Raw genomic sequence first — 11,994 nt, 5'->3', positions numbered from 1 at the left:
ATACACGCCTGGAATGCCCTGGCAGTATTAAAGCACACAACATCAGAATATGTTTTGGTCATTTCACGGACTGCGTGTTTTTAAAGGTTTTTGCATTAAATACAGAACAGCATATGGATCATCTGTTTTTTATTATTGCTGTTGCTATTAAACACCGCTAATAGCTGGGCAAAGTTAACCCTTATCCAAATAAGAAACCACAAGTATGCATTCTCTGGGTAAGACACCCCGAGTGTCACGCCCTCTGCCTACATTCTCACACGGAAACGCACCCGTGCTAATTACTCTCCAACTCTGAACACTTCTGCCAAACGACGCCGCTCCTGCAAATCAGCCAACCACGACACTCCATCAATCAACGCACCCTCTTCCTCGTACAATACTTACCCTTCAGAACCCTCTGCTCTTCGTTCGGTATTGGTCGTTTTTTTTTAGAGCTCCTACTCTCTCTTAGTTACGAACCTCGGAACTTTCCTTCGACCACATCTACTGTCTTGCTCTTTTGGATTGGAAGTCTTCTCGTTGACCTACACCTTTTGAATCACGGAATTGCCTTTTAACTACGCCTTACCCTCTTCTGGACTGGAAACCTACTCGCCTACCTTTTGTTACTAACCTCGGAACTCGACTCTGACCTCGCCTCTCGCCAAGCCCTCATGCCCTCCGGGGACTTTACCCTCATCTCTAGACCCCCTAAGGTACCGCATAGGGTTCATCTTCCTGTTTGCTCAGCAGGTCACTCGTGGCACCGAGCAGTCTTGCAGTCTCCAGGAGCCTTGGAGTGATTTTTTTTTCAGAAACTATCACGAAATGTCCCTTTTGGGACACCACTTTGCACCTTTCTTAATATAAGAAGTGCGACGAACGTCCTCTAATTTACCACACTTGAAACTGAGAAAATTACCTTATGGTCGAGGTCTGTTTCGCTATAGTTAATAGCGTCTTTTAATAACGACATCCTGATAGCCAATCAGATACCCGTGTTCAGGCAGGGAAATTTTGTGGTTCTGTTCTCTTCCTACATTCCTTTTTTTTTCCCCCAAAAATATCTACTTCCGCCTATTGGCAGCAGGGTACCGACACTTAAAATAAACTGAACTGTCGAAGCTGGGCTGTCACAGTTTGCTGTGCGGGAGACAGCATCAGGTTATGTAGGGGTGCGACACATAACCTCATGTTTTTGTTACATCAATGGCCTCAAAGGAGCAACCGGCTCCTTTGGGTTTAAAGGGTATGGGATTAGTTTTTATCGCTTGACGATCCAAGCGGAACTTCCAAAATTTAACCTAGAGGTGAGTGGAACCGCTGTACGTTTCTGCCTTGAAAATATGCCTTGATCAGTTCGAGATTTAATATTAAATTTGCGTAGGTTCCGTTCTCTTATGGAAAGATTTTAAAAGACGCCCATTGACGTCATGTGGATATAAAGACGGTTTAAATGTTTCTTTTAATGAATTTATGAAGATAACGACATGGGTAAGGTCAAGTTAGTGAGCACGCCACAGTGGTACTTTCTGCTTATTCATTCAACACTTATGTAGTCTGTATGTTAACGGATGGCTTCCGCTTTTTATTTTTTACATGTTCAAGTATGGAACGTTTTTATTGTACAAACCGGTTAAACAAGAACAGCGTAAAGTTACCTTGAAACGCGTCATATGAATAATTAGCTGCAACCCGGTGTAGAACATTCGCGCAGTCTCACCGAGTTAGATTGGTCCTAACATTCAGTTTAGTGTGAAAGCATGTGGTTTTATCATATTTAAATAAAATAAACACTTAAGATACACCTCGTCCTACTAGATTCAGCTGGCTTGCATCTTGCACAAAAAAAACACGTCTTCGGTTGACTTTAAAACTAACATTTACATTCAGTTTTTATTGCTGTGGTTTTAAATGTACTGTTTTGTCCATAGTAAAAGTACAGTACTTCGCTTCTAAAATGTCTGTCTTCTGTGGGTGAAAGGGATGCACTGAAAGTTATTAGATAACGGGAAGCCGTCTAAAACAGATAAGCCGTCAGTAGGCAATAAATAATAAATGAAAGCAACTCTAATATTTTGTTTTGCTAAGCGGGAGAAGCAAAACAAAACGCGCAGTTAGTTAAAGTGGAAATAATATGAATAGAGTACTGGCTGTGGGATAAGTGAAGTGAAAATTGAAAGTAACATTATATAATTTTTTTACAAAACCATAATTTTCTAGATGTTTTGATAACGTTTTATTAAGGATAATATACTTTTATATACTACCTTGGAAAGCGATTATTTCAATGCACTTTGCAGTTAAATAAAATTACAAAGCCAATAAAATGCCGTAGGCAACGCTGAAGGTAAAACAAGCACAATTAAGTCCTTCATAAAAAGGTCAATTTGAATGTTGGATAAAAAAAGCTCCGGTTTTGGAGTGGTGTTCTAGAGCAACAATAGGCTCTGTCACCCACGGACGACAGACAAGCAGTGGGAACATGGTAAACCTGAATCTACTAAGCAAAAGTCATGTTGAGGGCAGCAGGCAGATAACATATCTGCTACATAGCCATGTAAAGCCTGGGATGCAAGCCAAAGGATTTTAAAATCACCTTAACAATCAAGTTTTGGGTGTTTGTTTTAGTTTTTTCTTTCTTAAAAACTCAGTGCTTTGTGATAAAAATGAATTTTTTTCCCCACACATATTGTGTGTGTATATGTGCACTATAGTGAGTGCACGTTCTTGATAAGGCCCTTTCCCTTGATTTTGGTGAAGTCCCATGATTTGTGGTGTTCCATATTATGTCCTGTCAGTGACCAACTGTTTGGCTGTTACATCTTGTAAAAAAAAAAAAATTGCAGGCTATGAACAGCCCAGTAACTTGTCTTTCCTTTAAACTGATGCCAAAAAGGAGGCAATCATAGACCCTAACACCGATTCATTCAAATAAACCAGATTGATGGACTTTGCATTGCTAAGTACAAAGGTTTCCTACTGTAAATAGCACCTCATATTTTCTACACCTGTTTTATTTGTTTCTAGATCTTATGCCTTTGACGTCAGTAACTGTACCTAAAGGAAACGCGGAGCTAAAATTGACCCAGGAGCTCTTAAAAAGTATGTTAAGGTAGCACTGTGGCTGTGCTGGCAGTATGAGTATTTCATGGCACTTTCAAATCGCAAAATAGAAAACACTGCTCCTTAGAAAACTACTGCAAGCAAAAAAAAAACTGTAGTTCAGGTGAGTAGCTGCGTCAGCATGCGTAGGCTGCACACACCTGAAGAAGGCTCCACGGCCAAAACGTTGTTTTCTTTCTTCTTTTTTTCAGCATAGAATAAACCTATTACTTTTTCCTTTGTTCTAATAGGTTTGTTGAAAAACAGGATTGTTGGGGAAAACTTGTAATTTCAGACACACCTCAAAGAATCCTTGACGTCAGTATTGACTGGAAATTAATTTTTTAATTCCCACTCAGTCTAATATTAAAATCTAGTGCTGTAAATGATGTATGTGGTAGCTGCACACCTGCTTCTCATATTTCCTCTTCAGTGTATTTGGGAGTGTTTGGGACTGGTTAAGGCTCTGGACTGCTCCTAGTAGGTCATGGGTTAGATTCCTGCACTGCTGTTATACCCATGGATCAGGTACAGTACTACACTTCACTCAGATTGCTTCAGTAAAATGCCAAACTTGCAGACATTTGTATCCAAAGCAACATACACTTGTACAAGTTAAATAAAAAAATTAGAGGTACCAATTACCTTAGCCAGCATTCTTTTTTGGGGTTGTGGGCAAAACCCACATGATCACAGGGATTTAATCTTTATGAAGATCATACTTCGTACTGTTATAGTAATGTGAATACTGTCTTTGATTTAAGAACTATTCAAAGCACTGCTTAGGTCACACGAATGCATTTTGTAATATAATGAATAGATGGTGTCATCCAATAAAATTTAAAAAAATAAATTATTGGATTAAAAAGGGTCCGGTAAAATAATTTATGGTGGTTTTATGTAAAGTAAAATTTTATGAAAGTTGAATGTTGTGTAACAGTGTTCATATGCCTTAAGCTTTACACAACAGGGGACAGACAGGATAAAAGTCCTAGCCTCATCTCTCCTGCAATGAAGATAAACAGGCTATCATTCTCTGTACCAGGCAGGTCAACGCCCACCCTGTATCTTGAACTGTCCACTGAATTGCACCATACTATTGCAGTTGTCTAAAGTATCCTTAAAAGCTGTGTTGAAATAATTTCAAAAGGGCTTGTGGCAAGTTTTAAAGAGGAAGCAGTGCACAACGCTGAAGGTTTTGTCTGAGGGGAAAACTTTCCTTGCCATATAATACCTATTATACCCATATAATAGATTTTCATGAAAGTAAGGAACAATACAAAAAATACATTATTAAACCACATTTAGGCATGTATAGGACTTGTAGAGTTTTGCCTGCCATTCTTTTCAGAGTTTTAACATAACTAGGGATATGGCAGTTTTTTGTGAACTGTTTTTTTTATGTTTTTAGAATGTTTTATTTTGCTTTAAAAGTTTCAAAACTGGAACAAAATACTGACATAATACTCACACCCGCTTCCAGGATTCCTACCAAGAACCCAATAAACAGAAATCATACAGAAGAAACACTGTGCAGTAAGCTGCAGCATTCCAAGCCTCCCCAATCTCCTGTCCCCCTCCCCTGCTGTGCTGGATCTGAGGAGCAGGTTTTAGTCCAGTCTTATCATTGATGAGCACATGGACCATTGAGAATGCCAGCAAATAACAAGCTGTTTTATCACTCCATGCAGGACAAAGAAAACTTCTGCTTTGTGTAGAAATAAACCACATTTTCTTTGCTAAAGGTCACAAAATGTAGTAAAATTTGTGGGGTGAAATGATAAGACAGCATTTTTTATCACATACTGTAGGACTTCACAGTCCTGATCTCAGTATCTTCAGGATTTCACTTGTTCAGAGCTTTCTGTTGTATTTTAGAAAATCTTCAGGGGAAGTGGAGTAATGATGTCTTTTTGTCATTTTCAGTTCTTAATCTTTGGGAAATCTGAAGTTTAACATTATCAGTAAAATCTCTAAGTATCTGAAAGGAGTACAGTCTAGTACGTTTAACAAATGAGCGGCACTGGGAAGTCCTGCAGTCAGGAACAGGCAGATTTGACGTGTTTGTACTCTTCAGTTCCACAGGTTGATAGAGTTGCTCACAAGGAGTGTTGCCATCCTTGCTTCAGACGTCCAGTGACAATGCGAATCTATTGGAAGAAGACTGTCTCCTACCTGCCTTTTCTTTGCCTCGTCCTTGTCCTCTACATTACACGTAATAACAAGGGGGATTTATCCACTGTACGTGAACTACTATCATTTTTTATTGCTTAATGGAAAAAGGACAGCCATGGGTTCTTGTGGGTTTTTGAGTCAATGTCTAAACAACATTTCTCATTACAAGATCTATACTATCTTTAACATATGAACAAGCTGCTTACGATGTGAGTTTTGTTCATACAATTAAGGAGATCTCATTGTACAACATGCTGATATTGTCCACATCACAATAGTTACACTTGATAAAGGTTGGCACAGATATGAATAAACAATTAATTCCTTTAATTTAATTCCTGCTGTGCAGAAATACTTATCAGTCTGTATGTGACGACTCTTTGTGTTTTTAGCAGGTAATGCCATTTTAATATTATCATTGTAAGCATAGTGTATATGGGATTTATTGCTAAATTTGGAGCTTTCCTTGACCATAAAGGATGTAAAGATGTGATTGCACACCATTTAATGTAATTATATTATTGTAATACATAATACAAAAATTTATTGAAATTTCTAATCATGATGGTTTTGTCTGATTAACCCCAACTCCAGTTCCATCTACAGCATCTTCACTCAGGGAATACTCATGAAAATTCAGTTTTGTCTCAGAAGTCACCAGTTAATCCCAGTTGAACCCATCAGTTTCTTTTTCAAAGCCAGCACTTGGCCATTCAAGTAATCATAAAAGACGAAAAGGTAGAAAGTGTCAATGCTAATTTTATACAAACAAATCTTGAAAGCGCTTTGCATTTGCAGGAGGAAGAGAAGCGATGGGCAAGAGAGATTGTCTCACGGCAGCTGAACTCTGAAAAAAACCTGCAGAGTTTCACCGAACTGCAAAATGATTCTTCACCACTTAATATCTCTTACCACTTCCTAGCAGGATTTCCTGTGCAGAAACAAAGTAAGCTTGGCTAGTTAAATCTATACTATATTAATGCTAGTAGTCACTGTAGTATATTTTAAAAGACTGCATTGCTCTTGTCTTTATATGACTACAAGCATACAGATATCTTTCCATACAGGAATTAAAAGACGTTTTGGGGATACATTCACTTCATTCTGTGGCACAAAGCACATGATTTTATATTCAGGATGTGATGGCAGATTGTTTTTCAAGGCAAATAACTTTTGAAACAAACTACAAATAAAGAGGTGTCAAAGCTAAAAAAAATAATAATTTTAAAAGTTTACATTGGGAACTTGCTCACAAAATCAATGCTATGATGTTGACTTAATGAACACAGTGGAGGGATGCAAGGAGTGTCACAATGCAGTCCAGTGAAGGTTTGAGGTAATGGCCATTTCCAGAGAGCACTGGGAGAAGACACACAAGGTTTATCCCCCACAGGAGTGTTGAGCGAACTTTATAGTCTGCAAAGGAACAAGTAAAAGTTTGCTGAAACCAAAAGAAGACAACGTTTTGGCTGTGGAGCTTTCTTCAGGTGTAAAGCCTTCTTCACGCACCTGAAGAAGACTCCACAGCTGAAATGTTGTATCTCTTTTCTTTTCCTTTCTGCATGGAATAAACCTTTACGATTAGGTTACGTTTAGGTTCCTTTGCAGTCTATGCATGCAAACGCAGCTACCAACCTGAGTTTTGTAGTCAGTGTCCAGCTATGGTCACCTTATGTTATTATCATGAATAGGGCTTTATGAGTGACCATCCCTGTCTTTCAGCTATGCCTGTGTCACATACATCCGCAGGTATCTTATTTAAAATGCACTCGCGCCTGGTCAGGAATAATGAGTCAGATTTCTACAGCAGAGTGTGCCAACAGAGCATGTGAATATACACTGTATATTGCAATGTTCAGTGTATCATTACCATGCATATTCAATTTATAATAAGTGAATATATAGACTTATGTGTAATTGATGTTATCTTGTAAGCCAAGTACTCTTAGGAGTTCATCTGCTTGCGTTATCTGGTTCTTTCGCAGCAGGACAAGCAGAGGTGGTTCTATTGCTCTCAGAAATTATGGTTCTGTTGCTCTTGAGAGGTGCGATTGGAAGAGGCACTCTCTTGGTTGCAGATTGAGCTCTGTGATCCAGGCATTGCAGAGTTGAAGTCATGGTGTTTAGGTGACTAGCTGAATTTAGGCTGGTATCACTGTAGGCTTGCAGTCCTGTCAGTGGAGGACAAGCCTCATGTACAGGGTTGTGTAGTCTATAAATATCTAAATATCAATATAAATATCTCAAGAGTGTGTGGGTTTGAGGTGTGCATTCCTCCTCCTGCCTTGTGTGAAGTTACAGGTTTTGGAAGTGTGAACCAAGATGTGAACACAAAATGAACTATTCCAATCTGAGTGGGTGTATAACAAAAACAATTGGAAACCAAGTAGGGGTTAGTTCTTCAGAAAGAAATAGTGGGGAAAAAGAAGCCTCATGTTCTCTCATCCTGTAATGTCCATTTTATAACTGAGTTCTTCAATTTCAACACTCCACAGTAGACGAATAACTTTCTTAATCTTACAGAATCTCTTCCAGGATTTCTTCAGCAATTACAATTTGCCCCTTTCCTTTTAGTAGATTGTTCTCCAGCTGTTTGACATTTTGTTTAATTCCTGTTGTGCAGGCTGATACTTTTCACAGGAACCTCTGATTGGTATGGGGTTGGGCTCATTTGAGTTTCTAGTTTATGTGAATAATAGGTTTATCCAGTGCCCACCTGTCACCGTGCTTAAGTAGGCTTGATTGGAAGATCCTTTCTCTGGTGGGCAAAATACACACAACTCAACACTCAACCTCATTGTATCTTTATCCACTTAAAGTTTCTGATATCAGACCAGTTTGACCATTGTCATCACAACTACTAATTCTAATTGCTAACCTCTACATCAGTCATATGGCTTCAAAAGGCAAGTGTGAAATTTTCAATAGGAGTTTGAGTCCAAATACCTTAAGACTTAGTAAAAAAGGCATTTTTGTAAAGAGATGACATTACTAGAGAGTATGAGAGAGTAACGCATTTTCTTCCTTTCAGAATACCTCACGGTGGGACTCTCGTCGGTCAAGCGAAAGAAAGGCAATTACCTCCTGGAAACGCTCAATTCTATTTTTACACAGTCCTCTGATGAAGAGCTGAAAGAGATGGTGGTGGTGGTCCTCCTTGCAGACTTTGACAAGGACTGGAACATTCAGGTGGTGAAGGACATCTCCTTGAGGTTCCCACACCATGTCCTGAAAGGCCATCTAATGGTAATTCATGCACCTCAAGAGCAGTACCCTCATCTAGAGGGACTGAAGAGAAACTTTAACGACGCACCCGACCGCGTCTACTTCCGTTCCAAGCAGAATGTGGACTATGCCTTCCTTTTCAACTTCTGTGCCAACCTCTCACATTACTATGTTATGATAGAGGACGATGTTCTCTGCTCCAAGAACTTTTTCACTTCCATTAAAAAGTTCCTTACATCGCGAAAGGACTCTTTTTGGGTGACCCTGGAATTTTCCAAGCTTGGCTACATTGGCAAGCTATACCATTCCAGTGACCTGCCACGACTTGCTCAGTTTCTTTTTCTTTTCTACCAGGAGATGCCCTGTGACTGGCTGTTAGGTCATTTCCGAGCACTTCTTGCTCAAAAGGAAGTGATTCGTTTCAGACCTTCTTTATTTCAACATGTGGGGCTGTATTCCTCCTTTCAAGGGACCAAGAACCACTTAAAGGATAATGATTTTGAAGAGAATCCCAGTGATATTCCTGACAACCCTCCAGCAGACATCTTTACCAACATCACTCAGTTTGAGAAGTACACTGCTAATAAAGCTTATGACAATGGAGAAGACTACTTCTGGGGAAAGTCTCCATCTCCAGGTAGCTACTTTACCATTGTGCTGCACAAACCAGCTATGTTATCACGTGTCTTGATCCTTTCAGGTTCCCAGGACAGAATGAAGGACAAGCTACAGTCTGCAGAGGTGGAACAGGGAACAAAACCAGTCATGTTGGAGAATAGAGTTGAATGTTCACATTATATCAAACTTGGTGATTTTGTTGATGGGCATTTTGAGAAAAACAATATAGAAGGAAGTACCAATTCTCCTGTTTCTTGTTTAAGAATTGTAGTGACAAAAAAACAGGAAGATTGGGTTATAATCCGAAGAATAAACCTTTGGATCAAAAAGAAAACATGATGATCAATCAAGTAGCTTTAAGGATTCAGAAGGAAATGGGTGCATGAACCAAATGTATCTATTTGAAACAGGCCTGTTTGAGAACAGGATAAACCGCAGAAGGCCATGTGCTGTTACATCACGGTTTTATCTATTAGTGTTTATGCCGATCAGACCATCACTTCTCTATTTCAGTTAATAAAACAAAAATGGGTGGCATTGGGTGAGAATGTGCATAACTGGGATGCAGCAGCTGCTGGTAGAATCCTGTCCTTAAAAGGCCTTATAAAAGTTTAGCAATAAACATTGCTGATGTTTATACCCCATAAAGATATTGTTTGATTTAAATGTCTTTTGTAGCCCACATTATCCATGTGCAGATACAACAAGTGAAAAGGGATACAGAAATATAGAGAGAAATGGAAGGAACTGGGAAATGGTGGGAAGAAGCAATTATTATTGAACATCTGGAAATGACTTTATACCTGCTGTTTTTTGCTGGACACACTTTGGAATACATTGTGTTTTTTTAGTGTAAGGTTCTTATTTCAAAGCTCACTCAGTGGTGTTAACTAATGGTGGGAGATTAATTTACAGTTTAGTTTTGAGTGTAATGTGCTCTGAACAGTTTTGGTTTCGACAGAGACTATATTGAAACAGCCCTTGGTAAGGATTTAGTTGGTGGTGGTAGTTAATGATTTGATAATGGCTTCTGACTGTGAGTTACTTAGTTCTTCTGAACTTAAGTGCCACTCTTGACACTGTCTCCCTTCATTGGTTTGGCTTCAAGGACTTAGTTTGTAAAGTTTTCACTGTTGTAAAACTCATATTGTTCCATTTACTCAGGGTGTTCCACAATGTTCTGTGCTGGGACCATTGCTTTTTAATATGTATGCGTTGCCTCATCGTTTGAGGTTTTGTCATTCTTGCACTGATGCACAGATACACCTGCAGACTAGATACTACTCGTGCACTTTATAAATGTCTGATACTAAGATTTGGAGGCAGTAGAACCTTCAACTAAACCAACAAGACCTAGCTTAAGCTTATAGGCTCCCAATCACAGCTTTGCAGAGTTGCAGTGTTTTGTTGACGGTGCTGAAATCAAACCTTTAATGGACGTTAGAAACCTTGGTGTTACTTTTGACCCTTGTTATCATTTGGAACACATATAAGGGAGCATTGCAAGGGTCTCTTTCTACCACCTGCCTAACATTGCTCAAGTAAAACCCTTGCCTTTATGATGCTGAAACATTAATAAATGCTTTTATTTAATCGAGATTAACACTTCACTTAAAGGTGTTACTTCTGGTAGTAAATAAGCTTCAGAATGTCCAAAGTCCTGCAGTTTATATGCCATTTAAATGTGTTGTGCATCAACACAACTTCCATCTACTGTAAATTTCACTTTACAGGGCAATTAAAGGGTCTTCTGCTCATGTAGAAGGCATGTAATGGTCTACCTCCATATGAATGTTTTCTTGAGCAAATCCAGTTCTTAATGCTGGATTGGCTGAGTAAGAAGTCCTGTACCAGCTGAAGACCTGGCTCCACACCGTGGGTGATAGAGCCTTCTTGTGTTCAGCATCACATTGGTGACAATCATTGCCCAAGTCCATTTGAAACTGATATTTTTGACATTTTCAAAACAAACTCTATTTTCCCTGAAGTTCATAATGTCTCATTATTTTTTTCTTGTTTTTTTTTCTAATTCATTTTGCTGGACTTTTTCCCCACCTTATTTTTGTTTTTGATGTGCATCTGTGCTATTGTACAGTACTTTGAAGATTGTGAAAAACGTATAAATGAAATTATTAACTGTATTATGGCATATTAATATATTTGGGATTTCTACACATATAATATTGGTTTATTGAAGAAATTTTATTCATATTTGATAACTTCTTAAATTAAAATGATTCAAAACTAAATATGCTTTTTTGACATTTCTTGAAAGTGCATTGGAGATCAAATGTTCAACAGTCAAGTTCTTCTGATTGCTACAGTATTTACAGAACTATGGGATTCCTATCTATATGTGCAGACAACACATATTAGGAAAGGCTTCTTTTAATGGATTACTTGCTAATTTTAAAAATTAATCATTTGTAAGAGAAACTTAATGACTGTAATGGATAACGTTTTATACTGTAAGTTATCTCCCCCAACACTGCAAACTCCATCAGCCTACCTTCTTAAAAGGTCTCAGTAAAAATTTTCTTTTTTTTAAATTTGTGGCTTTTTAAATTCATACATAGTATTAGACATTGACATTTTGGTTGTTTTGCAGTTTTATTATTATTATTTATGTTATACTGGTTTGATTTAACAACATAAAAACGTTCAAGAATTGGGGTTTTCAAATATATTTGCACAGTTCTGCATAAATGAAAGAAAGGTGGGGTGTGAATTTAGTCAAATGGTAAGTAGGAGAATTTTCCATGCTGCTAAATTGTTTTACTTAATCCCTTAGATCAGTTGATCTCGGTGTGGTAAGGAATCTTAACTGGCATTGATGCTGAGACTCTGTTTTTAATATTACAGTAAAGTGTACCTTGGGAAACAAAGCAG

General features: G+C 38.3%; 1 protein-coding gene across 7 annotated transcripts; it reads left to right on the top strand.

Moving 5' to 3' along the window:
* The first annotated feature begins 270 nt into the window (after window positions 1–270).
* LOC148830870 (alpha-1,3-mannosyl-glycoprotein 4-beta-N-acetylglucosaminyltransferase C-like) lies at window positions 271–11,354 on the top strand. 7 transcript variants are annotated; one of them, XM_088920568.1, is made up of 5 exons: window positions 286–698; window positions 3,013–3,211; window positions 5,165–5,328; window positions 6,061–6,208; window positions 8,294–11,354. In XM_088920568.1, exons 3-5 carry the CDS (start codon window positions 5,230–5,232, stop codon window positions 9,442–9,444), a joined length of 1,398 nt encoding a protein of 465 aa, XP_088776694.1. In that variant the 5' UTR covers window positions 286–698; window positions 3,013–3,211; window positions 5,165–5,229; the 3' UTR covers window positions 9,445–11,354. The 7 variants fall into 7 exon arrangements, with proteins under 7 accessions (XP_088776696.1, XP_088776694.1, XP_088776695.1 ...); XM_088920569.1 differs by having other exon boundaries at window positions 286–1,292; XM_088920570.1 differs by lacking the exon at window positions 3,013–3,211 and having other exon boundaries at window positions 271–1,292.
* Window positions 11,355–11,994: the final 640 nt, after the last annotated feature.

Source organism: Atractosteus spatula, chromosome 7, assembly GCF_055471065.1.
Source record: "Atractosteus spatula isolate fAtrSpa1 chromosome 7, fAtrSpa1.hap1, whole genome shotgun sequence".
NCBI classification, from domain to species: domain Eukaryota; kingdom Metazoa; phylum Chordata; class Actinopteri; order Semionotiformes; family Lepisosteidae; genus Atractosteus; species Atractosteus spatula.
This window is presented reverse-complemented; position numbering and strand designations above follow the sequence as displayed.